General features: G+C 46.6%; 1 protein-coding gene across 1 annotated transcript in view; it reads right to left on the reverse strand.

Moving 5' to 3' along the window:
• Positions 1 to 1,525: 1,525 nt before the first annotated feature.
• TNR (tenascin R) overlaps positions 1,526 to 27,399 on the reverse strand; it is a 350,459-nt gene continuing 324,585 nt past the window's right edge. Inside the window, exons 13-23 of the mRNA XM_090048819.1 lie at positions 25,985 to 26,104; positions 23,324 to 23,467; positions 22,441 to 22,560; positions 21,254 to 21,397; positions 20,509 to 20,639; positions 18,937 to 19,069; positions 14,062 to 14,213; positions 11,710 to 11,806; positions 9,497 to 9,658; positions 6,924 to 7,087; positions 1,526 to 3,709 (exon numbers count right to left, since the gene is read on the reverse strand). Coding sequence (XP_089904945.1) covers positions 3,590 to 3,709; positions 6,924 to 7,087; positions 9,497 to 9,658; positions 11,710 to 11,806; positions 14,062 to 14,213; positions 18,937 to 19,069; positions 20,509 to 20,639; positions 21,254 to 21,397; positions 22,441 to 22,560; positions 23,324 to 23,467; positions 25,985 to 26,104 — 1,487 coding nt within the window. The 3' untranslated portion in view covers positions 1,526 to 3,589. The remainder of the gene's footprint in view (positions 3,710 to 6,923; positions 7,088 to 9,496; positions 9,659 to 11,709; positions 11,807 to 14,061; positions 14,214 to 18,936; positions 19,070 to 20,508; positions 20,640 to 21,253; positions 21,398 to 22,440; positions 22,561 to 23,323; positions 23,468 to 25,984; positions 26,105 to 27,399) is intronic.

A 27,399-nucleotide genomic window follows, 5' to 3' on the forward strand; every position in this document is an offset into this window, starting at 1 on the left:
CTACCTGCTGGCAAAACTAGCTTTAAAAGCACCTCAGCCTGATTTTTGATGAGGTTCTGATCTGGAATAGACATGTTTTTGTACCAGTCCAAAGAAACCAATCTTCTTTCCCTTTGCTGAACAGTTAATACTGAGCTGCCAGTTTTTCATCTTAACAGAGACAATCAAACCTGGTGACAAATCCAGTCTGAAAACATCCAAATAATCATTGCCTCAGGTGGGATGTAAGCCCAATGCCTTTTTAGCCTCTGCACCTAGCTGTGCACTTAGTGAGCTATGGATTTTTCATTTCATGAGGTCACCTCCTATTTATAGGTTGTTGATGAGAGGAAGTTGTCTTCATACAAATAAGTGCTAAAGGGTCCCCTAAGGTTCTCTGAGTCCTGTCTGCTTCTTGTTGGCTTTTTGAATTCCTGCTCTCTGTCTTTCATGATATCTGCCTCTTGTGTGGGACTATCTGCCTCCTGTGGAAATCTCTCAATCCCGAACAACTTGTTCCTCCTTGATCTACCTATACCTCAGCCAGTTCATGATGGGTGCATCCACATGTGCAATTAATTTGAAGCAATAAACTCCAGAGCAGTTTGACCTGGAGTAAACTACTCTTGGGTGCAGCATCTACACATGAGCCTGGGGCAGCAGCAATTTGAGCTGGGGCAAAGCAGTTTATGCTAGAGCCCCTCCTGCCCTGCTGTGCCCTGGGTGGCAGTGTCAGGTGGTGGAGGGGCTGGTTAAGGTATGAGGGTGTTGAAAGTGCAGAGCTGTGTGGCTAGGTGGCAAGAGGAATCTGGCTCTCTGCTGGCTCGGTTGACCAAGTGCAATTTGTGCTTATGGTCAGCATCTATATGTGCTTTTAATCACAGTTAATTACTCCTCCATAAGTTACTACTGTCCTGGACAGTACTATCTTACTGTGATGTTAATTAGTTTACTGCGGCCTAATACTGGTGCACGTGTAGATGGTGATGCTTTACTCCATGGCTTATTAGTTTACTCGGCTGGTAATTAGTCTACTCCGCAGTAAAGTGCACATGTAGATACGGGCAGTGAGTAACATAAGGCCTGATCTGAAGACCTCTGACATCATGATGAAATGTTCCATTGACTGCAGTGGGTTGTAGAGCAAACTCCATACTCAATATACGTTCAAAACTGGGGCTAAGCAGGCTGCACCCTCTCATCTTGTCATATGATCAACAGGAGGGGAAAAAGCGAGCATTCAGGATTGGAAAAAAGGCTTGACTTTGTTGTAGTGCTAGGTACATAATTCTAAGGTGTCAGACCAGTGCTAATTTACTGTAAGAGAGAAACAGAAGTTTAAAGGGCAGCTCATCATTCCCCAAGGTCAAGTTAGCAACAGATGGGATCCCTTTTCTTATCTCTGAAGAGGAATACTCAGGGGGCTGAGGCTTGCATGTAATCCTGAACCCAAGGTTAGTTAAGTTCTTCTGTCCAATGAGTGGAGCAGAAAGGGAGACTGCATTTTCTTTTTAACTTCCCCCCTCATCACTGGGCACAGGCTGGCTGTAGAGCTTATAAACCTTTGAGTCAAGAAGTGTGATAATTAAGGAGACAATTGGCTTGTTCTTGGCTATGCTAAGGTGATTAGGTATTAGGTGGTTCATGGGAGCCAGAAAGAGAGGCTAGGTTATTTTCACTGGCCAAACTGAATAGAGTGCAAAACATAAACAGCATCATCAGCCATGAGGAGTAAATTTAATGTTTGAAATTCACTTTTAATTATTAAAGGTTGTGTCAGTAACAATAGGTAGAGAGTTGATAGATCATCTAAGTATCAGGTTTGTACCTATGAAGGTGTCTCTTTATAAGAAGGGAATATATAATAAGGCCTTGACTATATGCAGGGCCTTTTATTCAAAAATCTCCAAGTGCTTTACATAGCTGAATGAATTAAGCCTCACTTTGAGGTAGGGAAGTATTCAATTTCCCATTTCAGAGGTGGGGAAACCAAGGCACAGAGAGGTTGTGACTTGCTTGAGATCACCTGGGAGGCTGACTACAAAACGAAGAGGAAGAGAGTCTCACCTTTCCTGACTTGGGGTTCATTTGCTTTCACCCCAACACCATCCTACCTCCAAAATGCAAAGGAACTTGCACATCTGCCAGATTTCATGGCAAATGGCTGCAGCTTATTTTAGCAGAATCAGGATGGAACTATATTTACTTGCCATTTCTTCTGGTTACTGACCTGCATACAGCACTCTTTGGTTTAGGGTCTAAAACAACTATGAGAGATGACAATGCGGTGTATAGAAATAACAGAGAAAGTAAATATACTTACTTTGGGTGACTTTAAAGATTCCTAGAAGCTATTTTTGCTGATTCTTTCACTCCTGTCCTCTCCCCTGACCTAAGGATCATTATCATATTTATAACCCATAGAAAGATTTCAAATCAGGAGTAGAAGGGCCACTTCTGTGCCCAAGCTAGTGTTGCCTGCTGGTACAGTTGTTCCTGCCTATCAGCAGATGCTGTACACGATCTGTTCCCCTAATGCTAATGCATTCATTGTAAACAGAGGGTTACTTTGGGCATGTTAGAAGCGTAGTGATAGTGGAGTTAACTGGTAGGCAGGGATCCTTCTAAAGGCAAAGGGAGATGGAGAGACCATGCAGTCATACCCCAGGCTCTCTTTGTGAGATCTCTGACCCCCAGTAATCTGGCACACAATGCTAGGCATTGAAATTACTTATGCCCACTGTATTTATCTGTGTGTGTGTGCCTGTATTGAGCTTGTGGAGATAAGGGAGGCTGTATGTTCTTGGTCAAAGGGAGAGAGGGACAGCTGCATCTTCTTGGCTAGTGGAGGAACTGGTTATTATGGTGGTGGTGGTAGTGCGGGGGCGGGCTGGGGGGGGCTGTTGTTTCTTTGTCATTCTTTGTTTCTTTGTCGCTGGCTGGAGGGAGAATTGAGCTCCCAGGTCCTTAAGGATGGCTGGGAGGGTAAGATTGGGTTTCAGACCCCAGCTTATAGGGGCTCTGACTTGTTCCCTATGAGTCTGTATAAATGGCAGGACACTATTTTCACTCCTCCTTGTTTAGGTTTGGCTCATGGTGCTTGCTGATTCAGCAGCAGGCTGCCCAGCCAGACAGCTGCCTAAACAGAGAGCCCACATGACATCCTGGCCAAATCTACTTTCACTGATGTCCCTGGTTGACAGCACCTGCATTGTAAAGGAAACTCGATTACAGAGATAGCGGGTGGGAGGGGTATGGGGACACACAGTTCTGATGGGGTTTTCTTGGGACTTAAAGGTCTTTAAAAATATTAAAAATCTCTCTCTCTCTCCCCACCCTTGTTCTCTCTCTTTCCATGAAATGGGTAGGGGCTAGGGGGTGGGGTAACTGGGAACTTGGCATTTCACTGAGAATAACAACAAAACATTGACGTCCTTCCCTTCCCAAAGCCCACTGGCTTTCTAGCCACACATCACCTATTCCTTCCAGGTCATGTATGGGGCAGGTTGCTATCTCAGAGTAGTAGTATTTTCTTTTTCCTTTTCATATTATAAAATACAAACAAATGACAGAAAAGGTCAGGCGGTTGGGGGTGGGGACTCCTGCTGACTCAGAGCTGTAGAGACCGCCGTTTTCTCCCCGAGACATAACGGTGGTTGTAAGGTCTCATCTTCATTTCCACAAAGGGTATAGAGAACTCGTGGCCTTTCCAATGGTACCAGTTAATACCCTGGCAGGAAGGAGACAGGCACAGGGAAGAAAAAACAAAAGGGGTGGGGGAGAAAAAGAAGGAAACAGATTTGAACTCAAAAGAGAAGCAAAATGAAAAGAAGGGTGTTCATTGAATGAAACATTTTTTTCTGCAGTTACACTGTGGGCAGGACATGTGCATGTATCTGTCTTGCTTGTTCTATCCATCCCCTCACTCCTAATTTTTCAAACCTGTCTTCATTTTCTTGACTATATCTTGGCCATAAGACAAGAGATATCCTTTTAAAGTTTCCTCTTAAAAATTCTCTGCTGACATATGAAAATGTGGAATCTGCCCAGTGTAATGAGCAGGGATCCTGGTTTTCTCTGTTTAAAAATCACAAATTCTCTGATTAAAAATCCTGCAAATTCTTGGATTAAAAAAACCCAAATCCATCATTAAAATGAAACACCACTATATGTGTGTGTCTGTGTGTGTGTCTCTCTCTATATATACACACACACAGTTAAACACAATGTTTTATTGATATATTTATAATTTAAAAACAACTTGAAAGCCTACTAGTGCCTCAATCACTATAATAAAATACATTCTAAACACCTATACATATTGTTTTGGGTTTTTTATCATGGAATATCAGAGATCTCCCTGCCCCCTTTGCTCACCAGGATGCAGGTCCAGCTGTGGCTGTCCCATCCCTACTGCTCTGCGGTGCTGAGCAGCCCTGATATGCTGGTGCCCTGCCCATGCCATTGCCCCTCACTCCCAAGCCACAGCCCCCTAGCCCAACTAGTGACCCTCACTTCTGACCCACAGCCCCCTGGCTCTGCTGGTGCCCCTCACTCCCCATCCACAGCCCCCTGGCCCTCCTAGTGCTCCTCATCTTACACCTGCAGCCCCCTGTCCCCCTAGCCCTGCCAGAGGGCACCCCCAGCTGCCAGGGCAATGGGGCCAGGGACCCAGGGCCTCAGTCTCCTGCATCACTGCAGTAGCACCTCAGCCCTGGCAGTGGCTGCTGTGGCAAAGCAGAGCCCAGAGCCCAGCTCCCCTTCCCCCATGCGTGGCACAGCTGGAGCGGAGCCTGTGGTGGTGGTGGGGGGGGCGTTCTGCTGCTGAGGGCTCAGGGCTTCCTGCCCTGCTGCCCTCCCTCCGGGGCCTCTGAGGCTCAGTGGATGAGACCTGGTACAGCAGGGCAGAGCCAGACAGTTCCAAGCTCAGGGCTGATGCTGTGAGCCCCATGCTGCCTTGGTGAGGCACCTCTTGCCCACCCCTCAGCAGCAAGGGGCAGAACTCCACACTGCCACCCCCACTGCTGCCAGGTGGGCAGAAGGCTAGGGCTGCCAACTCTGACTGAAGCTGTTCCTGGAAGTTTTGTTTTCCAACATGGGGTAATGTCATTAACAAGAGTACACTGATAGAGATTTTTTGGGCCGATACCAATGGCCAGTCTTTAACAAGCCATATTGGCTGATACTGATCCAAATGCAGATATGCAACTGGGCAGCTTGGAGAGTAGTGACTGGCTGGTAAGTCTGTTGTGAGAGAAGAGGGAGGGGGAAGGGAAGGAGGGTGGGGGAGCAGATTGAGTCCCCTGCAGTAAGGGATGGAGTGGAGCTGGGGCAGGGGCAGGGGCAGGGGCAGGGGCAGGGGCAGGGGCAGGGGCAGGTGCAGGCACTGCATAGCTGGGGCAGAGCCCTGAGTGGCTTGTCTGGGGAGATGGGGGGGCAGCTACAGCCAGTACGTGCACCCCAGGAGGGCATGTGGGGTGTGTGCCCCTGGCTTTGCATGTGGTGTGAGGGTGGGCTGCCCACTGTGGGCTGGGGCCAGGGGTGGTGCCAAGTTCTTTCTGGTGGGGGGGCTGGGCTGTGCTGGGCTGTGCTTGGGGTGGATGGTAGTGGCGTTGGGTGGGAGACTATGGCGGGGGCTGCAGCCACCTTAAAATTCACTGTAATCCACCTCCCAGTGCTGTCGCTGCCTGCCCCAAGAACAGCCCTGGCCCAGCTTACCTGCTGGGAAAAGCCCAGTACCACCTCTGGCCCCAGCCCACAGTGGCAAACCACCCTTGCCCTGTGCACAAATTTGGGGGCACCCCCCATGCCCCCTAGGGTGCACCCAGCAGTGGGGGGCCACCCTCCCCCCCTGCATCTCCTGGACTAGCTGCTTGTGGCTCCATCCAGCACCCTGACCTGGCTGTACAGTCCCAGCCCCAGCCCCACTCCCTCCTTCACTGCTGGGACCTTGATCTGCCCTCCACCCTCATGCCCATTCCCTCACAACAGACTTACTAGCTGGACCTGGCTGCACGCCTGGCCACCTGTGTGCTGCGCTGTGGCTGTGCGCATGCATGGGGCATTTATTGGTAACATTATCAGCCACATCAGCCAAAGAAAGTTGATCGCCGATACTGTCAATTTTCCTTATATCGATGTTGATCCGATATGGGACTGATGTATTGGTGCACCTCTAGTCATTAATTGTACTGTTCAACCCATTCACAATATCAATCTCTCAGATTGTTTCAATAATCATCAGGAGATCAGTGCTGATTCTGGTAGACTCCTGGCCAATCCAGGAGGGTTGGTAACCCTACGGGACATGAGCGACAGGTGCCTCCTGAATCTGGGGGGGCACCCGCAGAAGCCACCAACAGTGGCGGCTCTGTCATGGGGGGCACCAGTCCTGTAGTGTTGGTATTAGCCATCGGGGGCACTGGTCCCATGGGGAGGCACGTGCACCCCCCTCATGCACCTCCTACCAGTTGCCTACAGGAGGCATCTTGCCACAGTGCCACAGGGCTTATGGTGGTGGCACTGAGCTTCCCTGGCTTGCTCTGCCCTGCCTAACTCCCTCCCTCACTATAGGGGCCTCAATCTAGCCCCTGCCCCACAACTTACCTGTCAGGAACTGCTCTCCAGGCTGCCTGGTGCCCATGTGCATGTGTGCACATGCACATGATGCCCCCTGCCTGATTGCCCTTCTCCTGCTGCCCCCAGCCCTTTGCAGGCTGGAACTCTGCCATCCTGCAAGGGGAAACCTGTCTTAACCAGCATTTTTCTCCTTTAAAGGAGAAAATCTGAGTTTTTCTTCTTAAAATGAGAAAATCCACATTTTACCATGTTTTTCTGTGGTGAATGGAAAACCTGGATCCCTGGTAATGACAGTGAAGGGCAAGGGAAGAGGGCTCATGCATCTCACAGTAATGAGGGGCGCCGTCTCTTGATTTTGGTCTTACCTGACTGTGCCGGGACTCGCCATACTTGCCATTGAGGTTAGTTCGGTGACAGTTCTTATACCACCAAGCCCCTCTGTATGAAGAGGCACAGTTTGTCACAGCAACATCATTGTCTCTGTCCTGGGTGGAGAATGGGCGGCCTTGGTGATAGGTGAGTGAATCACCTGCAAAAAGAGATCCTTTTAGGACTGTCTGGTGCATGTGCTTGCCATTTTTACATGCAGCTCACTGTCAGATTTATCCCGTCTCTTTTCAGTGAGTAACTTATCATGTAGTAACGTTGCTCATTCTGCAAGACTGTCGATCACTGGTTCCAAGATTAGAAGAATGCTATGAGGATAATATTAGTTTGGGTCTTTTCAGCACAAACACCCTACTAACTTACCTCTAATAGCTAGGGATAGTTTATACAGGGGAGCTGCCCCTGGCCTGATGGTGAAAAAAGCCCGAGGTTAATGGTTAGATCTTCCTGTAAGCTTCTTGTATTGATCACTTCAAACTGTGCCCTGTCTGAACCATAGCCCATTCAAGTATAATGAATTTAGTAGTTAGAAGGAAATCTTAGATACAAAAGTGGGGGCTGTTCAAATTTAGGGTTGTGTGTTGGCTCATTATAGGCAGGTATTAAATGCCAAGTTCAGATCCGGATCAGATTCTCCTGATTTTTATCTTCCCTACAGTTGTAGGACCTGTTTCAAATCTGGGTTTTCGGGTGTGGTGCATCTGTTTCTCTGCCATTGAGTGAACATCATTTCAAAATGATCCTAAATAAATTATGGCAGCAAGAAAAAAATGTACTCTTAGTAACTCCTCAGAAGTCCCAAAGAGATCAGAAAATAATACTTGTGCACAGTTTAGAAAGAAGTACAGGCACCTGTATAGTATATTTGCCCAGAAAATCCATGGGAAATGAATAGTTCAGGAAACCTTTTGTCCCATTTTTTAAGGTCAGAGTGAGTACTCACATTATCTTATTAATAATTATGCTGATAAAATCTGGAAGTGAGGCTTGTTGCATATGAATTACTACAGTTCATCTGCTTTGGGGCCAGGGCAGGGACTGTCAGACTCCAAGATATACAGACACAGGAGCTGCCGTGTTGTATCAAACTAATGGTAACTGATTATCAAATATTATGTCATGATGGCATTTTACCTCAGGTCAGACTGGAAAGGACTATGGGGCAGTGGCAATGTGTAGGGGATGAATGGGGGTGCATGTGCACCCCCTGGGAGCACTGGTGCACCCCCTGACAGGCTGCGCTCCCCACTTAGGCAATGGGTGGGGGGGGGGGATGGTAGGAGCACCGGTGCCCCCCCATGAGCACTGGCCTGGGAGTGGGAGTGCCGTGGCCGCTTCCAGAAGCACCACGGCCATTTTTGGAAGGCGGTGAGTGAGATATGGCCCCCCAGCAACCAGTCAGCGGCCAGTTCCCTCCACCCCCCCAAGTAAGGTGGCACTAGTCACCCATGCTATGGGGACCTTTTCCCCCTACCTTGATCCATTTCCTCACATCACTTGGGTATATCTGACCAATTTCCCTACCAATTCAGGTGCCTAAGGAATTGGTACTGCATGTATTTCTTTTGCTGTCTTCCTATGGTGGACTGCAATTTTGTTTCTGTGTTATCAGGTGCTTTGTAGCTATGTTGCATGGAAGGGGCTGGAATGGCTTCCTTGTGCATCTTGGACAGACTTTTATTGGTTGCCTACAACTGCAGAAGACTGGACTGGACTCAAGTAGTTGCTTCTAGTTCTGTGTTCCTGTATTCTTCATGTTTAGTCCAAGATCTTTTCACTCCCAGTGGCTGGTACCAAACCTTTTATAGGAAGGTACAAAATTCCCATAATGGGCAAGTTTGCATCCTGCATATAGTAGAAAGTTTCTTGCTAGACCCAGACAGACAGTATTGGCTTTTACTTGAAGTATGAATGTTCATTTTTATTCAGGCTAGCATAGCTGCAGCCATTCTTGCTGTTTATCTAACTCACTACTCTTTCTCTTGTGGGACTGAGTTTTTTCACCCAAAGATGCTTTGATGTTAGGCCATCTTCCCATGATTGCTGTGGTGGGTGAGGTATAGCAGTTCTGTCTTACCCAAGATATGACTCAGGGCAATGTTCTGGCAAAGACAGCAAGTATTTGACATATATATCATGATTCTACACAGATGATTTCAGGCTTTCAGTTCCTATGGTAGAATAACAAATGTACCCTCCAGCTGCTACTACTTTTGTCCAAGGCCACACCTCTGATTATGGATCTGAGTATCTCAATAGCAACAGCTGCTATATAGTACTTTTTATCCCCAGTGGAAAATTCCATGTGCTGATTGAACACATACCTCTTGGTGACAAGCCTTTCCTCTCACTTTGTGTGGCAAACTTCAAGGAGGCAGAGAACGCCTAGTGTAGGGACAGCCCAAAGTGGCAGTGGCCACAAGGGGAATAAACTCCTAGGCCATTTGGATTTCCCTACATAGTTCATACTAATGCACTGCAGGCATTCCAGAGCCACTGGTCCTGCAAGCTTCCTACTTCACTTAAGCACTTGTTAATGCCAAGTTTGTACCAGAGGTGCCATTGTAGTCTCCTATCCGGAGCTTGTACAGACTCCTGGCATCACCAACGGAGAATTTATCATAATAGGCATAGGCTGTCTCCTGGCCATCTCTCATGTCTATCCGCAGCTCATAGCGTCCTTGTGATGTGATCTTGTGTATGTTATCCAGACCTGTAGGGAAGAGCAGAGAGTTCAGGTGAGACCTAGTACCCTGCAACTCTAGTACCCTAGTAACTCTGGGAGTGAAATAGAAGGGGATTCAGTGCTCTGTGAAAATGCATAGCTAGACAGTGCAGAGGTAAAGAATTGGGAGTTATTACTTCTTACAGGGAAAGTCATGCTGGCTCATTTCTTATCTCTGCCCTTAGATGGCTGAACCTGTGCTATTTAGGTACAGTACAAGACACATTTATGTGGTTATGAGATAGAATAAAGCCACCTCATTTAGAGCTGGTGCCTGTGTAGTTTTGGGGGAGGGGAAGTCCAACCTTGGGGCTTTTGGATCTGGCTTACAATACAGGTTAGGCCACTTTCAAAATCAAGCCTTCCTTAAAGGTTAAGGGGTTGTTTTACCATTGGATGTCTTTAGTGTGTACATGAACTAACTCCATCCTTACAGAGCAGCATTCCTATCTGGAGCCACCCTGTAACAGGGAACTACTGTGCCTGTTACTAGGAAGAGGGGAATGTAGCTAAAGAGGGGCTGCTGAGAGCCTGAAGGCAAAGCTGCAGCAGGTCTGAGCTGCCCATGTGAACTGAGCCATGGACCGAAGAAAGACAGGCTGCTAATGACCAATTCAACAGCACTTGGGCCAGGAGAGCAGAGGATGAGGTCACATCACTGCAAGGGGGATGGACTTGGGGCATCTAGGCCAGCCTCTGGTCATAGAGGGGGCAGTCTGCCCTGGCTGCTGCTGGGCGAGGAGCTCCTAGTGGAACTAGGTGCATTTTGGAGTCAGGACAGCCCAGGAGGGGTATGTGATGACCCAGAGGAGTTTGTATTTGATTTAGGACGAGTTAGGTTGGTGTTTTGTGTTTGAGTTTGACTGTAAGATAAGTTTGTGACTTTAAGGGTGGATTGGAGGCCACATAATAGGATATTTGGACACCGGGTGTCAAGCCCTGCCAAGGGGGCAGGGTGAGTGAGCTGGGCTTGGATCAAGAGGCCAAGGCCTGGAGGCAAACAGAACAAGCTGAGCTTGGGCTGAGGCCCAGGAGCTGAGGTTCTAGACAATGGACCAGGGATGGTGACTTGACCAGAAGAACAAGGGTCAAAGCTGAGATGGCTGAAGCCCCATTAGGGGCTTGGAGGCCTGAGGAGGTGCTGTCTTAAATGGGAAGTACCCTGAGAAAAGCACAGAGACCCCCAGGGCAGGGTGTGGACTGAGTAATAATAAGGACAGGGGGAACACTAGAGAAACTACTCTCAGCTCCAGGGACCACCTCCTCAATACACTAACAATAACATCAAAGGCATGGCAGGAAAGAGACTGGAGGTGAGGTGGATCTGGAAAGAGCAGCAAGTAGGTCACACCCCACGGGGCATCAGGCATTTGGGGGGTGAGTGGTGGACCCAAGAGGCTAGCTACATGCATCAGACCTTCTCCTACCCACTTCATATTTTCTTAGGTGAGCTTGTTGTCTGGGGACAAACATCATGGGTACCAGTTACACAAGCTCCACTTACTCAGAGAGTGTTGCCAATTCCTAATCTGTAACATTTCTCAATTTCTACCATTCTGGGCCTTGGGTCTTTTTGAAGAATGAACTGCCATTCCTGTTAAATGGCAAACAGCATAGCATTTGAAACAGATGACAATTTTTCAGGGAAATAGGCAAAATAGGCAGACTCCACCCTTGTGATCTATAGAGGTCTGAATTCAGGTCTGTAAAGGTGAAAGGCCAGGACAATGTTAGCTTGCTCTGTAACCAGTCAGAGAATAGCTGACCTTGGTAACACCCCTCTATGTCACATTTCCTCCATATGCCACATCACCAATGACATGAGCATGGATGAATAAAGGAGGAAACAGTGGTGAAGTAAAGGCAATAGAGGGGTCCAAGAAAAGCCAAAGACTGAGAGCTGTGTTTTCTATTGAAACAAAAACACAGGTGAAAATTAAGCTGGGACAGGTAAGTTGCACGATTCAAAAATACATAGTTTCCAGTGATTGCAGTTAGAGGGACCCTGTCAAAGAAAGACAAAAAAGTAAAGGCATTACCCAGCCAAAACTCATCCTCTAGGTTTCCAAAACCAACACGATAATCCACCCATTTCCGAAAAAAATCTGTCAGACCATTTTGTCGTCTCTGAAACACCTACACAAGGAGAGGAAATGAAGAGAAGTAGAGGAATCTTTTCACTAGTTAGGAAGAATGACAGATCATAGCTGAATGGGCTTTGTGATGTATGAAATCAAGATAATACTTTGCTTCCCTAAGGCATATATCATGTGACTGTCTCAGAGGCCATGGTAGATTAATGTGTGCATTCTCATCATAGGACTGTGAATTAGATCTGTTTGATAACAGTCAATTTACAGAAGGGGAAACCAAAATGATGAGATATTAAATAATGTCCACAGCAAATCAATACAGAGTTGGGAAAGAAATCCAGTAATACTGATGCCAAGTCCCCCGACTCTAAGCCATGGATGTTACCTCCTCTAGCCCTTCAGCCTGCAACTCTGCTTTTAACTGGTCATTTAGGTAAATTCTGTAGTGCAATATTATGTAGAAAGCTTTGAAGCAGAGTGAAAAAGCTTTCTTAGGAATGATGTCAAGGTTCTGTTCTGATTGGACACACACTGGATTGTTGTGTCGTAATGAAAAAGAGCACATATGTGACACAAGAAGACTGGGATGTCAAAGCATTCTTTGCTTAAGTTGCTACTCTATCTGAACTGGGCTGTAATTGTGCAGTGCAACAAAAAAAATGACATGTGCCTCAAAGTATGGTGCAAACTCAATCCAGCTGAGGGCTGACACCACCATATGGTGAGCTGTCTGAGTGAGACTCATTCACTTTGAAAGCTATTATCCATTAATTTCATTTATAGGGCAATAAATCAGTTTCAGCTTCAGTCTCAAACTTTGCTCCCAAAAGGAGCTGAAAACATGTCAAATAAATCACAGGGAATTTCTTCAAGTGTAACTATTATTAACGGAGCACAACCCATTCCCCAAGGCACAGAAAATGAAGTATACAATATTAAGCATGTTCTGGTCTCTGCCTGGTGCTTTACTTTGCTCTTTTTCACAGCTTGGTTGGACAGGGCTGTGCATGCCTTCATTTGTCATAGGCACGCAGTGTTTCTTTGCTATGGCTCATAGCCGTAGAGCTGAAGGTTATGTTCTCATCATAACTGTCAAGCTAAGCAGGGTTGGACTTGCTTAGTTTTTGGGGGAGGGGATCTACTTTGTTGCAGGATGTAGTGGGGATTATTCTAGAAACCTCACTTTTCATTGCTCCCAAGTCCTAGCAGGTAGGGCCACCATGGAGCTGTAAGAACCATTTATTAGAGGAGTCATGCTGGAGAACCATCCTGATCATGGCATTTTGCACTTTCATTTGTTTTTAGGTATATCCATGCACTGGGGGTGGGGCAGGAGTGCAGTGTCCTAGCAGGAAAGCTGTGGGTTATATGATCTCAAAGTCTGGGCAGGTAGTCAGGGGGAGTGGGCCTGAAGCTATGCCTTTATGGGGGTGATATCATAGCATGTTGTCTTACACTGCTGACCAGCTCCCTGCTAACATGGGTGGGGACTGGACCTTCTTGAAGTGGCTTGTGGCCTCGGGAGGGTTAGTACAGAGGTTTCCTTATGGTCAGGAGAGCAGTGAGGACTGTGACTGAGGCCAGTTTGCACGAAGGAGTATATTTGTACCTGTTCTATCCTTTGCTCCTCCACTGGAAGGCCAGCCACAACCCACTCATAGGTTTCAGCAGGAAGTGAAACTTGGCGTCCCATCCAGGCTGTATTCTGCCTATGAAATTTCTTCTTTCACTTTGAATGGGACATTATTGCCTTAAACCATGGGTGCGAAACATATGGACCATTAGCTGCCTCCAGCTCATAGAACCAGATCATCCAGCCTAAAGATTTTTGTCCCTACTCTGGCTACAGTGCAGGATCTTCCTGCAGTGGCAGTCAAGTGCCTAGGTAAGACCCCTTGCATTGGAATCCCAATAGTACCATGGCTTGTTCCTGAAGTGGCAACCAAGCACCTAGGATGCTGGGTCTCTTTCTGCTGAGTCCGGGACCAGCAGAAAGTAGGTGACCTTTGCGCTGAATTAGCCATGGGAAGGAGATCTGGGGGCCTGATCAAGTCCATTGGGCCAGCCCTGCCATTCATTTGGCTTGTGGACTGGCCTCGCACCACTTATTTGGTGGTATTCAGGGCTGGACAAGGTTGATACCCCTTCTCTAAACCGTTGCCACATGCTGTCAAGCAGCTGCCCCAGAGTTGCTGTGTTGGCTTTGTGAATGAGTGGGACTGCAAAGAACTTTTGTGATGGAAGGAAGGTACTAGATGAAAGAAAACTGCTCATTATGAGTCTTGCATGCTGGCTTACAATCCATCCGCCCCCATCTGTAGTCATGTCGCAGTACACCTGCACCCTCTGGCCAATATCTCCATTGACGGAGATAGTGTAGACTCCGCTCAGAGTGTCTCCATTCATCAGATGTTGGGCACAGTCCTGAGGATTAGCAAACACACGGCCTCCTGTGAAATTGGAGATGAAAGCTTCAACAGGGGAACAGTGCTGCTGTACTCACATAGTTCTAGTCTAAAAAAAGGTCAGTTGCAGCCCTGGAAGGAAATAAATTGACTTGCAAGGCATTTTGTAATATGTCAAGCATTATCCCCATAGACTGTTGTAATTCCAAGTTTATAAGCTATCTCAAAGTTTACTTAAACAGAGCAGCAGAATGCCATGCAATAAAGTTCACTGCTGCTGTGTCTACATGAGATGCTGACTGCACAGTAGCTCATTACTATTGCACAGGAGCATCGTGTGGCACAAAGCATGACGTGACACTACTGTGCAGTAGTGACAAGGTGTGCAGTCAGTGTTACCTAAAAGCGATTTGGTGATGCTACTATGCAGTAACAACTGTGCAGTTAGTGTCTTGTGTAGATGCAGCCTGCATCTGCTAATAACTCACCTAACATGAAGTATAATAGCATGATGTTCAGTAACTCCACTGGGAATGAAGAACAAAAATGTAACCACTTCTGAAGTCTTTGCACATATCTTGTGATATCTCAGAAATTACCATCCCCAGTATAAATGAGTAGTTTTGGAAATACTAATGTTCTCTTTTTATCCACAAGGGTTTTACCAAATACCAAACTGTATTGACTTCAGTGGAGTTACTGCTGACTACGTCCTTGTAAATGACAGGGATATTAAGTTCATATAGAGATGTTCTTCACTAGGAAATTCAGCAAGTTTGCTCATGAAAAAGTAGATACAGTTGTGAGTACATCTAATCAGTGTGCAGACTATTGAGACTCTGGAGTTATGGTCAACCTTGTATTATGTATCATGGCTCATCAGAGTCATGTTCTAGCTTGCTGCAATTTTTTAATGAAGGCAAGTTCAGAAGGAGCTGCGTAAGTTAGTGGTACAGGTTTCCCTCACTTCATGCAGGTTCTGTATGTGCAAATTTGCTCTTATGCAATTACCATTTTTATACCAAAAATTCGGTATATGTGAGGTAAATTAATTCTTATGTGATTAGTATGGTGGAAGCCCACAGGCAGCTGCTTTGTATGGTGCATTGTGGGAGTGATGCCACAGGCCAGGGAGCAGCACCTCCCTCAAACAACTCCCTGGCCCTGCTTGTGGCCCTTGCTCCCCAACCCCCAGGGGCCAGTGCTGTGGAGGAGCTGGGCGTCGGGCTGTCTCTGGGCCAGGGTTTTCATAGTGGCGCTGCCTGGATGCCACCCCTCACATGCAGCACTGGTTGGGGGAGGTCCCTCTGTGGTGGGGCAGTGGCGGGTGGTATGGGCTGCAGCGGGGACCTGGGGCCAGGGATGGACTTGCCCCCCCCACTCCCTCCTCACCCCCACCAGCACGCCAACACCACACGTGAGGGGCGGCATGAGAGCGGCACCACTGTGAAGCCCTTGGCCCAGCAACAGCCCCGCACCCGGCTCCTCTGAAGCACTGGCCCCTGCAGCCTGGCCCAGTCTGGCCCCATTAACACAGCGCCTCAGGAGCTGTGAGCCATGAAGCCACGCAGCAGCAGCGCTGTACTGTCTGCTGTTGGTAAGTACAAAAATTGTCTTGCCAAAGTGGTAGAAATGGGTCTAGGGGTCAGTATGGTCAAGGCCAAGGAATATATCCCTATTTGTTACATTGTAAAGTGGATTCCCTTTATGCGGATTTGAGTTATGCGCCAGTTTCCGGGAATGCATGTACAGTATAAAGTGAAGGAAACCTGTATATCAAATCCATGTGATCTCAGCAGGTTTTCCATGTCACCAAGCTGTGTCTAATTTTCATCTCACTCTAGACCAACCAACATAAGAAGTATATTGATTTACACGGTCTAATTGATAAATTGACCCATTGAGTGGAGTTATTTGTGATTTTTGTTTAAATAAGAGAAGCCTATGGCTTAGTAAAACATGAATAACTTCCCAGAAGGCAGTGGTGTTAGACTCTTATAAATCTTTGACAGGTTGAGGAGAGTCTGGACCATGGTGTAAGTGGGTGCAACTCACAAGAATATACTTGGGTCAGTTGCAGTAATGAAATGAGTTAAATGGCAGTGTCAGCTACACATGCAATGGGTATTAATTTGATGCTGTAGGTGGGAAATGCTAGTGCAAGTTATCCAGCAAGGGGGTAGGGTAAAGGAAGGAATACTTTCTTTTTTAAAATTACTGTTTTCTATTTGGGTGTCTGCAATGCCTCTCCATTTCTTCTTGCTATGTGAATAGTCAATTTTGTCCAAAGGTCAAAGAGTCCTTTTTAACAGTCCCCACACTCTTTAATACAAAATCTTGTGAGACACTTCTTTGCTTTTTATCTTATTAAACATACAATGAAGTCTGCCTCAGACAAACACTTTGGAGTCCCTTGTGCTCTAAGGACACTACTTGGTTCTCAATGTATATTCATATCTTTAGAAGCCAAGAAGACCTTGAAAGAAATTTCAAGCCATTATAAATGATAAATATTGTATCTATTTCTTTCCTTTGTACTGTTTGTATACAATTCCCTCAGAACCTTCTGCAAACATGCAACAAAGAGATAGACAGCTATTAACATGTCGAAAAGAATGAAAGAGTCCTGTTACATGTACCGTGAACACAAGGAAGAAAAATATTTTGAATGATGTTGGTTTTTTTTAAACAACCTATTGTTCTCCTGGAAGTTTCCCAGATACATTATCAGAGTAAACTGAATTCTGAACCCTGCTTTTTACCCAAAAGAAAGGTTGTCTAGAGATCATTTGTTTTATTGTTCTATCCCACATCCTTCTGTTTCACAAATCTAGTTAAAGTAAAAGCAGATTTCTTGTTTTGTAGTTGTTACTAGTTTCTGCTTTTACTTAGAAGCAAGTTAAACATGCCTTAGGGAGGCAGCCATTGCCATTAGCTTCTTTGACATTATAGAGGATCAGATTATCAGCTGATGGAAACCTCAGAATAGGTCCATTGACACCAATGGACTCAAGATCATCCCCACCAGTTATATGTATTTTTCATTCTCTGCCACCTATCTTCTTGTCCATTGTATTTTGTGCCCACCGATGCAGAGGTAAAAATAATGTACAAGACCCTGTTCTATAAAAACATCAGAAAAGAGGAATTTTTACTATTGTTGCTGACTCTTGTTATCACTTAAAAGCAGGTTAAGAGGTTCTCCATAGGCCTCCATAGAGAACATACGTATAGTGAATTCAAAAGAAACCCTTTTAATGAACACAGAGGGGGCAGATTTCAGCACTGTGGAGTGGACAGCATCATCAGTTTTTGTCATCTCTTTTGAAGAGTCTTGGCAAAAAAGGACTTGGATTTAGCCCAGCACAATGTGCATTGTGCTTACTGAGTGACACTTTCTCAATAAGCTTTTCCACAGTGGCCAGTATGTTGTCCTTACATTTTTAACACAAGTGTTTGCTAAGTGCAGTGTTGTAGCAACATTTCAATACAGACTGCTACTTGCAAGCTTTTTGACAAGAATGTCATAGCAACTCTGGATATCAGTCTGTGTACAGATAAAGCAAACAACATCTATTCCACTAATGTGGAATATTTAATAGATGGAACTTCTCTAAAATCAGAGAAAGGAATGGATATCTGGCAACCATAACGTCTAAGGTGGATTCTGAATGCAGGACTGGGAGCAGAGTAGCAGATTGGGGGTTAAAATAGGGGGTCTTCATGCTAGAGATAAGATCTGAAATCAGACTTTGTGTCCAAATATTTTTGAATTATAGCAGAATTCATGTCTTGGTCCTAATTTTGTACCATGGACCCATGTCTGCTTTAAACCATTTATAAGGAAATGGGCAGATAAAATACTTGGGATAGTTAAAATTAAGGTCTTTGCTTTTGTGTATCTCGACAAAGTGTGGGGCAGAGGCTCACAATTCTAATATTATAAAAGCCAAAGTCTGTCTGTCTGTCACACTTTATTTGCGCTCTGATTGGCTGACAGACAGCCAATCAGAACACAAAAAAGCATTCTGACAGAAGGCAGCCCATGGCCATGACGGTGGGGACATGGGGGATGCAGTGGGGGGTGGGGGTGCTGGGGCCAGCACAGTTGGCCTCACCTCCCCGTCCTGCTCCCTGAAGGCAGCAGCAACAGAGTGGATGGAAGGGGTGGTGGTGAGAGGGGTGAGGCCCGCAGCAGGGAGCAGGTCTGAGCCCAACATGGGGGTGGGGAGGGGGCCTGAGCCAGGGGAAAAGCCAGCCTGCCATGGCATGGTGGGGGCAGCAGGCCTGGGCTCACTCCTCCCCCACCCCTGCTCCCCTGTGTCAGCCCTGAATCAGCTCCTCCCATCCCCCCATCACTGCCAGATTGGCCCAGGCCTGGTGCTCCCTCCTGCCCCCCTGCTGTGGTGGCCTGGCTTCTCCACACCCTTGGGCCCTGTCCTCCCCTGCATCAGGCCTGGACCCACTCCTCCCTTCCCCCTGCTGCTGCGGCAGGGAGGGGGAGAGTGAGCCAGGACTCAAGCAGCAGGAGGGAAGGGGGAGTGGGCCGGGGGGGTGGGGCTCTGTCCTCACCTGTTCCCCTCCCATCATTCTTGATGGGCAGTTAGCTAGTCTTTAAATAAGAGCAGTATGGTGCTTAGTTAGAGACAAAATAGTCTTTCTTAGCAGAAAGAGGTAATATACAGTCTCCTTGTCTGAGCGAGAATTCACTGAAAACTGCTGATAGGAGGGCACAGCTGGTCAAATGAATGTGGCATATGCCCCTGACCTGTGGTGAAGGTGGTGGAGGTGAATCCACTTCTCATGGCATTCTGGGCTGCCTGCAAGCGTACAGTGTATTCCGTAGTCTCTGACAGCCCCTCCAGGCGGATCCAGGTGTCCTCTGCATCTACAATTAGCTCCTGTAGGTGGGTCACAAGACGAGGTGGATACAAGATTTAAAAGACTAGGAAAGTTACCAGACACCCATGAAGCAAGTAAGGAGGTAAGAGAAGCTAAAATTATCTACAGTATATGGTATATGAATGGAGAACTTAATGCCATTTATGTGCCTGGATGAATTAACCCTTAGCACCAGGTAAGTAATTGCCAAAGACCACATAGCACATCAAAGGAAAAGCTGGGAGCAGGCTCCTTCACTTTACCTGACTCCTTGGCCTTTGTTTTTAACTGCTCAGCCATGTCTTCTCTTTGTACATCAGCCAAGGGGAGATTTGAAGTGACTAGGAGAGGTCCTTCAGAACAGGGTGTGACTGTTAAGCACTATTCAGGGTCCACGTTGACAGGACTTACTGTTTCGCATAAGATCTGGGGACATTTTGTGCAGCATCATTTGAAGACTATCAAGATGCTTCACAAAATAAAAAAAACCCGTGTAGCAGGCTTTTCAATCCGAAGTCACCTCAGGTTAAATTCTCCCTTGGTTAGAAAGCCAGGACAAACAAGACCTTGGAACCACAGGGTACCTGTGCTGAGGGTTTAAGTGGGTTCCAGGTAGCACAATTGTCTTTTCATGGTTTTTGGCACAGGGTTGAACTTTAGTTTGACACAAAGGCCAGATGTTGCTAACACATTCATTTTAAAGGTAAACCAAAGGATCTGGATGCATTGTTTTCCTGAGACACGGCATCACTGGCAACAAAAGTGTAAGGAGTGGCATAGATCGTCTCTGGTTATCAACCAATTCCTAATCCATGCTCCACTTTACTTCAGTCTAGCTGGTATCTGCTTAGAACTATGCTGAATTCCTTGCTGAAAAGCCGGTATCAAGTCACCTTGTAAAGGAAACTATTAGGTAGATTTTCAACGATGTCTTTCGAGTAAAACAAAAGTTAGCACATTTTTTCCAGATGGACAGATATTGATACCCTCATTAAATGATCAAACATATTGTACTGCTGGGCTAATTAGTTGTTTGGATCTATCTTCCTACTCTCCCTAAGGACAGGTACTGCTTTTAGCCTCTTTCCATTTGTCATACGCCTTTCTCCTGGTGCCAGTGGCTAATTTTCAGAGGTTCTGAAGTTCCCTGTACTAGTTTTTTAAAGCCTTTCAGATGTATCCTGTCCATTTGGACCTGTAAACATATGCTTCTATTCTTTACAATCTCCATTTTTTCTTTTTTTGACTTCTTGGTTTGTGGCCTCTTCAACTATTGCCTACAGAGAAAGGCATCTCTTTCTTGTGGCCAACTTGTGCCTTAGTATTTTTGCAAAACCCCTTAGAAACATCATTTTTCCCTACTGAATTGGGTCTTCTCAAATATTAATTCCCACCTGCTGTTCATTCCTCATGTGATCTTTTATGTTTGGTATGAGTCCCTCTATCTGTGAAAACTCACCTTCCGGCTTCCATCAGTTGATCTGTAGGTCATGATGTAGTTCTCAATCTCTGCCATGGGAGGCTGCCATGAAAGGAGGGCACTCCGGCGGGTGACTTCACTGGCTGTCAGGTTTGTTGGAGGATCCAAAACTGCAGAGATTGATAGGAGCCCAGAAGTGCAAGTCTTACATGCTTACTGTTATGTCCCAGCTCATCTAATTGCATTGGCAAGACTGGACCCAAGGAATTCAGTTTTTTCTGGCCCTGTCTTATAGCCAAAAGCCCATCCTTGCCTCTGATCTTCAGACCAGCTCACCCACTCCTATTTTGGTGTTCCACTTACAAGGTACTGAGAGCCAGATAAGTGTTCTCTATAGGTACCTTTAAAGTGTGCTCTGAAATACATATTTGCCAAGTAATTTTTGAGGATGAAACGTTATGGCAGCAGGCAAGAAAGGTATGTAATCAAAGGTTTTCTCTTGAAACCATTAGGAAATCTAATTTGAAGGAAGCAGCGCAAAGCAATATTGATGGACGTTGAAAGGCATCTTACAGAAACTGACAGCTCATGTATATCATTATTGTATTCTGGTTCTTATACCCTGCTTATCACTATGCCATCAACAGGTCCCCGACACATCTGTATTGCCACATAAGAGAATCTTAGGCTGCTCAAGGGCCTAGTTGGCTTCTGTTCGTCAGGCAAAGGATAAGGAACGCATTCAGAACCCTTAGTGGGAAATGGGAGAAGTTACCATACGTACAAGTTGTAAAGTTGGTGCTGATGGTCCTGCTGGTGAGAGGGCCATTGGTGGCATACATGGTGACTGTATAGGTAGTGCTGGGCAGCAGGTTGGTTAGCTGGTATTCTTGGTTTGTCCCATCCACTAGAATTGTCTCTCCTGCCACTGGAATCATATGGAGAGGTTTTTAATTCAATATTGAGCCCCTTTGTTGGTCCATTAAAATGTGTCCAGGAAAGACCCACTTGAAAACAAAGCCCTATTTTTCCAGGCTGCCTGGGCACAACAGGTAACATTTTGCCATGTCTCTGCTGTATGGGTGACTTATTTCCTTATTCTTTTGGATCACAGAAGAATGAGAATGGCCAATTTTCTGCACACATTAAAAACAAAAAACAGGCCGTGCCAACAGCACTGTTCATCTAAGGGTCTCAAAGCCTTTTAGAAAGAGGCACAAGAATCACAATTCCCATTTTATAGATGGGGAAATAGGCTCAAAGAAGGTGAGTGAGTTATTCAAGGTCACAAAACAGGTCAGCACAAGATTTTAATTGAGAACCCACCTGCCTCTTTTTTCTGCTGACCTGTGTCTTCACAGTTCTGAACAGCTTTATACAGAGATTTGATTTGGTATAGGGAACTCTCACTTTTTTGCTGGCTGTAGTGAAATAATTTGAAGCCCTTTCAGTACTGGGGTTCTGTACATCTCAGTAGAGGTCACCGGACACTAGCATCTAGTTCTGGTAAAGTGGGAGACCTTTGAGGTCACCTGGTGCTTAGTTTTCAAGGTCAGTCTCAAGATCCTGGGTTCTCAAAGCAGGAATGCAGGAATGCTCCCTATCCTTAAAGTGTTAAGGTTACCTCTGTTGGGTTGACTGTGCCTTCAGGAAGAAGTAGGTTGCAAGCATTGCCACGTAATAGAGAAAATGAACATGGTGTGATTTAAGCAGGACCCTGGTAGAAGTTGCAAATAGTAAGCTTCAACTCTACCACCCTGCTCCAGCTCCTTTCCACTTAGAGAGAAAAGCCAACCTCCTAATTTCCTGTGAAATGGAATTCCTTTTAAACCAGCTGCCTTGGTGGTCACATTGATTAATTTGTTCATGACATGATTAATGGAGTCTACCTGGTTGGAATTAAAGACTTGCCAGCTTGGACACTTAATGGCTAAGGGAAACCCACATCAACTCTCACTCCCAGACACATACCTGTGTAGTGTGTTAGCACAATGACATAGTTCTCTACTTCAGACAGAGGGGGGTTCCATTGCAGCAGAGCCTCTGTTGGTGTGACATTGGTGGCAGTCAGACCCAGTGGATTATCCATGGCTGCAAAGGAAGGATAAATTCTTTAGGTGAAGAGCATGAACAGCAGTTAGACGTCCTGGGGCACTGCACTTGGTTTCAAGCCTTACCATCCCTTGATGCTCCTGTTGGTAACTCAGTAGGGTAGAAGAAACAAAAAATTTCTACCTGCCAGACATACTTATGCTGTCTGTGTGTGGCTATGCATCCCAGTGTGCCGGTGCTTTTTTCCCCAGTGGGACTGTTTCTGGAGGTTAGCGGTATCTCTCTTGGCTAGTGCTATGACATTCTTTCCTATCAGCACCCCACCCAAAACCTGGCTCTGATTAGGGTTTGTCTGCTATATGGATTCATCATTCCTCTCTACAGTTGGGCATGCAGACTTCCTTAGGGTTTTAGTTGGACATGTTTTAAGGTCCATCTGGGTCCCACCAGGACTGTATGAGGTAAACTTGGAAGCCTTGTTGAGTTGTATCAGGCTGGCCCCAACCTTGAGCAACATCATGATCCTCCTTCAGTATGTGGAAATGGTAAAAAATGGCTAAGCAGCTCTGCTCTTCCCATCAAAACTAATCATGTGCCCCATGAATACCATACTTTCATGGCCATGATGCTCAAAAAGAAGCAGAGTTACCCTGTGAATCAGCAGCAGTCCTCTATCCCATACTTACACTTATTTTTTAAATTTTCTTTCAAATGCTGTACCCACACTGCTGGACAACTGCACTATATAGCAGCCTGTGGCACCCCAGCTTCCTGTGAGCATGCTTTGAGAATTTCTGCCTACCTGTGTACATGCTAATGGAGGTACGCTCACTCTCTTCCCGGCCCCGCACACTTTTGAGGTTAATCTCATACTCAGTAGCTGGCTGCAGGCGGCTGAGAGTGTATGCAGTGATGTCTTTGGCAATTGGTGTGGTGTCCACTCTTCCTGCAGGAGAATAGCAAAGAGTTATTTCTCCCCAAATCATCCTGCTCTTAAGACACTGCAGAAGTTGAGAAATTGCATTGTAGGGATTAGAGATCTGTGCATGGCTTTTGGTGCAGACTATGAATGGGATGAAATGTTTGGTATGTAATACAAACAACCCTTTGTTGTCCAATCTTTTGCATGCCCCAGCATAGAAGGCACATAAGGGCCTGATGGACATCACCAAGTTGAGCACTATGGGAATTTTGGGCTGCTATGCAGTCCACAGACAGCTATGGAGAAGCTGCCGTAGGTTAAACTTGCCCTTTCAGGGCTGGTTCAGCTTATGTCAGAACTGCTTCCCTCCCTGCCTGCAAGTGGCAATTATGTGAGCCTGTGGGCCATATGGGGAGTTCTGGTGAGCTGTCATGAGCCAAGTCAGCAACCCCTCGCAACTGCTGTGCAACAACTCACCAAAACTCCCTAAGTGGTTCTGCTCTGTGCTTAGCAGGAGGGCTGGGATGGGGAATGGCATCTGCAAGGCTGGGATCAAGGGGCGGTGACAGCATGGGGCTGCAGCCTGGGGCAGAGCCATGATTTGCTGCCCTGTGATGGGTGTGGTTCCATGGGCAGGGACATACAAGGAGTGGATCGCAGCTCTGCCCCAGATCTCAACCCTGCACTGTTACCGGCCCAAGATCCCAGGGTCCTCAGGGAGACCAGCCAGGACCCACTTGGGCAGGGTGTGTGGGCAGGTGGATGGGATGGGGCTTAGAGTAGGCAAGGAGCTGTGTCATGGGCTGGGTCTAGGATCTTGCCATGGTGACAGCATGGGGCTACGGCCTGGGCCACAGCAGCAATCCACTCCCCACATACCCCTGCAGGGCTGTTGCAGGCTGTGCAGGTAGCGGATCATGGCTCTGCCCTGGCCCTGGCCCCACGCTGTCACTGCCTTGCAATCCTGCACCATGATCCTAGCCTTGCCTGTCTGTCCTGTTCTTGAACACCACTTTCCACCCACCTGCAGTTCCACTCCATCTGCCTGGCTGGGCACCCTGCCCACATGAGTCCTGCCACCGGTGGTGGGTGGGGAGCAGATAGGCTGGGGTGCCCAGCAGTGGGGCTGGGTCTGATGGCAGCAGCAGTCAGAAAGAGCTGCTGCCATTGGGGCTGAAGGGAAGTTAGTCTGGAGTTGCACCACCCCAGGCCTGCTGCAAGCCTAGGGGTGGTGGGACTGGCCTCACACACCATGGCCCGGGCTGCCCCCTGTGCCTGGGCTGGGAAGACTGAGGGACCTGCCACTGGCTGAACAAAATCCCTTGGCTGGTTGGATCTGGCCTGTGGGTCAATTTTTCCCACCCCTGAGCTAGATTCACTCTTTTCTCAAGCTGATTTCTGCACAGGGTTGCTGATAACTGAAGTGTGCCAACAGAAAGGATATGGGAGATCAAATCATTCCCTCTATCAGAGGGCAGTGCAGCCTCAGAAATCAATCTGTGCCTTTCCTGGGTGTAGCCACAATTCCTTTAGGTAGCCTGTTTCAGTGCTTAACCACTCTCATAGAAAGTTCTTCCTAGTCTCCAACCTAAATTTCCTCTGCTGCATTTTGAAGCTGCTGCTCCTAGTTCTCTCCTATACAGCCACAGAGAAAAAGCCATCCTCTTTGTGATGACCCTTCAGGTATTTGAAAACCGCTAGGAAATTCTCCCTCAATCTTCTCTTCTCTAGACTAAGGAACCTTATCTCCTTTAGGTTTTCCTCATAAATCATGCTTTCCAGGCCTCTATTCATTTTGTCTGTGGACTTTTTTTAATCTGCCCACATCTTTCTTGAAGTGGAGATAGGGGGTGGGGACGGACAGGGACAAAGCTGGACACAGTACTTCAGATGAGAGCCCCAGTGCTGAATAGATTGGAAGAATTGGAAGAATCATTTCCTTTAATTTGCAAGAGATACTCTTGTTAATACTTGGTGTTGGCTCATATTCAGCTTACAGTCCACTGTAACCCCCAGGTTGTTTCCACAGTACTGCAACTTGGCTATTCATTTCCCAGTTCGTAAATATGTATGCAACTATTCCACCCCAAATGCAAGGCTGTGCACTTGCCCATCTTGAATTCAATCTGATTGATTTTTTTAGACCATTTATCCAGGTTATCCAGGTCATTTGGTGTCCTAGCCCCACCCTCCACAGTGTCTGCAACTCACTCCTCAGCTTTTCCATGTCATCAAAACAAGTTATCCATTTCTTCCTCTCCCTAGCTCACATGTCATCTGTCCATCTTTTTTCCCCACAGCTTTTCCACTGCATTCCCCACCCACACTCCCAGCACCACCTGAGTAGGGAGATACCATTTAGCCTCCTATCCCCTCTGCAAGTTTGCAGCAGGATTCCCAAGTGCAGGATTCTTCCTGCAGCTAACTTTGCCCCACTCCCTTCTTCCCAGCCTGTCCCCTCTGGTCAGAGTGTGCTGGATGCAGACCAGGAGAGGCCACAGACTAGTTGGGAGTAGAATTTAGAGCTGACTGGAAGGTTACCTTGAGCAGACTGGTAGGAAATTCTGTAATGGTCAAAAGCTGCAATGGGTGGGGCCCAGAAGATGGTCATTGAGTTCTCAGTCACATTGCCCACAGCAAGGTCCTTAGGAGGATCAATCCCTGCAGGAGACCGGACAGAGCACAAAGAGGAGCACAAACATGAGTTTCAAGGCATGGAGCATCTACTACTGGCTTAGCAATATGCTTTCTAACTAGTTGCTGATCCATCTGATAACTGCTGCCCAGACTGTTTCATACCACAGCCCCCAGTTGCCCAAGAGAGAAACCATATCTATTTGACATCTCCTCTGTAAGGAAGGGCAGGTTCTAAGAACAGTAGTCATAGGCAAAGATGTCTTGTTGAAAAGACATACCGGGGGAGGTGATCTTCAAACAACTAAGATGAGCAAGGAATGCAGAAGTCTGCTTTGCCTCTCTTCTGCCAAACCCCTCCAGAGCTCTAACTGGTACTGGGGGAATTAAGTTCCTTGGAACATATCAGTGAAAGACCCGCATTACCTTCCGGGCTGGCAGCTGGATCCTGAGTGGTATATGTTGACTCCAAATGTGTGGGGAGCAGCACCTCTTTGGCTCAGGCTACAGTTATATGCAAACAATATAAGCCTCTCTTTTCTATAGATCCTGTCTCTCTAAACCCATAATGCATTTGTTGTGGCTACTTTTTCTGAAGCTGGAAGGCTTTAATGGATCTCTGAACACAAGCTAAATAAATTTGTTTTTTGGCTGAGCTGAGATTCTAGGATTAAGGGAAGATAAATATTCAGTGTCTTTGCATTGTTTTAGACTCTGACACCACATCGAAACAAACCCAAAACTAAAACAATATGAAATTCTATGAGTACTGGAAGCCCCTGAGATGGACCGTCTGGCTCTGGGGGAGGTAGAATTGGAATCCTGAGATGAACGGGCTGCCTCTTGATCTCATGGACTAGATCCCAAAATGAGTAATTCCTTTAAAATTATTAGTCACTGGGATAGCATTCTGTGTGTGTGTAAAGATAAATTGTACTGTTAGTTCCAACATTGGAAGCCAGCTTTAAGCCAGGTGTCTCCACTGCCTGCTCTATATATCTTGGGGCTGTCAGCAGAGCCTGGAGTCCACAGTGGATGCATTCACAGGTACTGAAGGACAAACTCAGCTTGGGCCAACACACAGTGTATTAGCTCTGACTTTAGAGATTATGTCTGCGTAAGGCTATATTTTGGCCATAGCAGTTATGGAGGCCAAACAGACCATAAGTTTGACGAAACTACATGACTTGCATGATGCACCCTGCCCAAGGGAAGCATGCATAGCATAATTCAGTCATGTAGACTGTCCTACAGGAAAGACTGGTAGCCTCAACCCTTCAAAATATTGCTTAGTAGGGCTGGTGCTGTGTAGCAAGGCCAGA

The sequence above is a fragment of the Crocodylus siamensis genome, chromosome 5, assembly GCF_052110815.1.
Source record: "Crocodylus siamensis isolate JL-2025a chromosome 5, ASM5211081v1, whole genome shotgun sequence".
In the NCBI taxonomy this organism is placed as follows: Eukaryota; Metazoa; Chordata; order Crocodylia; family Crocodylidae; genus Crocodylus; species Crocodylus siamensis.